Here is a 1,883-nt window from a genome sequence, read left to right as displayed (position 1 = left end):
AATCATAATGGTTTTCTTTCATATCATCTTTATCAAGTCTAAAAATCTATTTTCTTTCATCTAGATAAGTGATTCTGAAAATATGCCACCCAGACCAGTGATATGATCATTAGATGGGAACTTGTTAAAAAGCAGATTCTTGGGCTCCACCCCAGAGCTACAAAATCAGAAAATCTGGGGTTGGGGCCCAGCCATCTGTGTTTTAAGTAGCCTGTGTTTTTAACCAGGTGATTCTGTTACACATTAAAGTGTAAGAACCCCCACCTAGGTCATTAGATCACTTTAATCTTATTTTTGTCAACAAATTCTTCTAGAATGTTTTTTAAATGTGCTAAATGATCAATTTGAGGTTTAATAATGTTCCTTACAATTTCAGGATTTACTGGAGATGCAATATGAGGGAGTAGCTGTAATGAAAATGTTCGATAAGGTTAAAGTGAATGTAAACCTTCTCATATACCTGCTGAACAAGAAATTCTATGGAAAGTGAAGTGCCTGCAGAAATTTCATGGATTCTGCATCGCCTGGATTGGGAAATGAATCCGTTTAGTATTTTTGTTTTTAAACATGATTGAAATCACTGCTTATAAACGTGTGATTGATTTTTTTAAAAAAGACCAAAACTATTCCGAGGAATGTACCCATTGTGCCTTTTTGATAATTTGATACTACAGTAGAATGATACACAAAATGAATTAATGTAAACTTTTACATTATACTGTGGAATAGGTACTCTGATTTAAAATTTTGAATATTTTGTGATTTGTTTTAAAGTAGGGAGAGAATAAATGTAGCTGACCAGGGACAAATGTGTAAACCTATTTTCCTATGAAAAAATATTTTAAATTTCCCAGTCGAATAATGGAATTCTTCATAGATTTTTTTTTTAATCTGTGGAGAAATGGAAACCTAATTATTTGTAATGACTTATTTAGATAGGTACTTAGTTCTGAGCCCTGTCTTCTGGGAGTTATCAATTTTAAAGAAAACTTTTGTGCAATTTAAAATGAAGTTTTTATAAGTAATTGAAGGTGACAATACAATAACACTTTCTGTATAAAATATATATTTTATGTGATTTATTCCTACTAAACGAAGTGCACTACTGCCTCATGGTAAAGACTCTTGTACCCTTGTATCCAGAGCCTTTAAGCAACTAAAGAACAAGGTGGATAGCAATCTTAGCCTCCCACCCCCACCCCTCACGATTTATTTGAATACTTCAATTGTGCCTCCAAGTTTTTGTAATGCAATAAAATCAGTATCTAGATGGTTTTTAAATGTATTCTTTGAAAATTGTTTCCTGTAAAATAAATGTTACTGAATTACCTTAAGTTGGCTTTTTAGTTGTTTTAATAAATGCAAATCATTTAGTGAAGACGTTTCTTGGTGGGACTTATCAAAAAGCAATAATACACCTATAATTGTACGCGCTAGAGTACAGAGTAAGCTGCTGTGACCAAGAAAGCCAAAATCCTGTGGCTGAAATGAGATAGAAGTTTGTTTTGTTTCAAATTCAGTAGTTCCAAGGTACATGAGCAGGCCCACAAGTTTATCCAAGGATCCAGGCTGGCCTGTTCTTGTCATTGACTCTCAGCCAGCAGGAAGCAGGAAAAGGAGTCCAGGGCAAGTGTTTTAAGTTACACATGTCACTTCTGCTTACATACCATTGACCGAAACTTAGTCATGTGGTCCCAGCTAGCTAGGTTCCTAACTAGGCAGTCATGTCCCCTATTAAAACTCAGGGTAGAGAAGGAGATGGTCCTGTTATTAAAAAAGAGTGATTCCCAGGGACAGTGTAGCAGTCTTCACCACAACAGTAATCCAGATTCTCAGGCCGGAACCCACTGACACTTTGTATTCTGTTCATTCATTCAACAAGC

The 1,883-nt window shown here is 35.1% G+C and overlaps 1 protein-coding gene across 1 annotated transcript in view; it reads left to right on the top strand.

Moving 5' to 3' along the window:
• IQGAP2 (IQ motif containing GTPase activating protein 2) overlaps positions 1-1,334 on the top strand; it is a 266,860-nt gene extending 265,526 nt beyond the window's left edge. Inside the window, exon 36 of the mRNA XM_023520410.1 lies at positions 377-1,334. Coding sequence (XP_023376178.1) covers positions 377-490 — 114 coding nt within the window. The 3' untranslated portion in view covers positions 491-1,334. The remainder of the gene's footprint in view (positions 1-376) is intronic.
• Positions 1,335-1,883: the final 549 nt, after the last annotated feature.

This window comes from Pteropus vampyrus, unplaced genomic scaffold (assembly GCF_000151845.1).
Source record: "Pteropus vampyrus isolate Shadow unplaced genomic scaffold, Pvam_2.0 Scaffold262, whole genome shotgun sequence".
NCBI lineage: Eukaryota > Metazoa > Chordata > Mammalia > Chiroptera > Pteropodidae > Pteropus > Pteropus vampyrus.
Note: the sequence above shows the minus strand (reverse complement) of the source record. Positions and strands in the feature narration are given on the sequence as shown.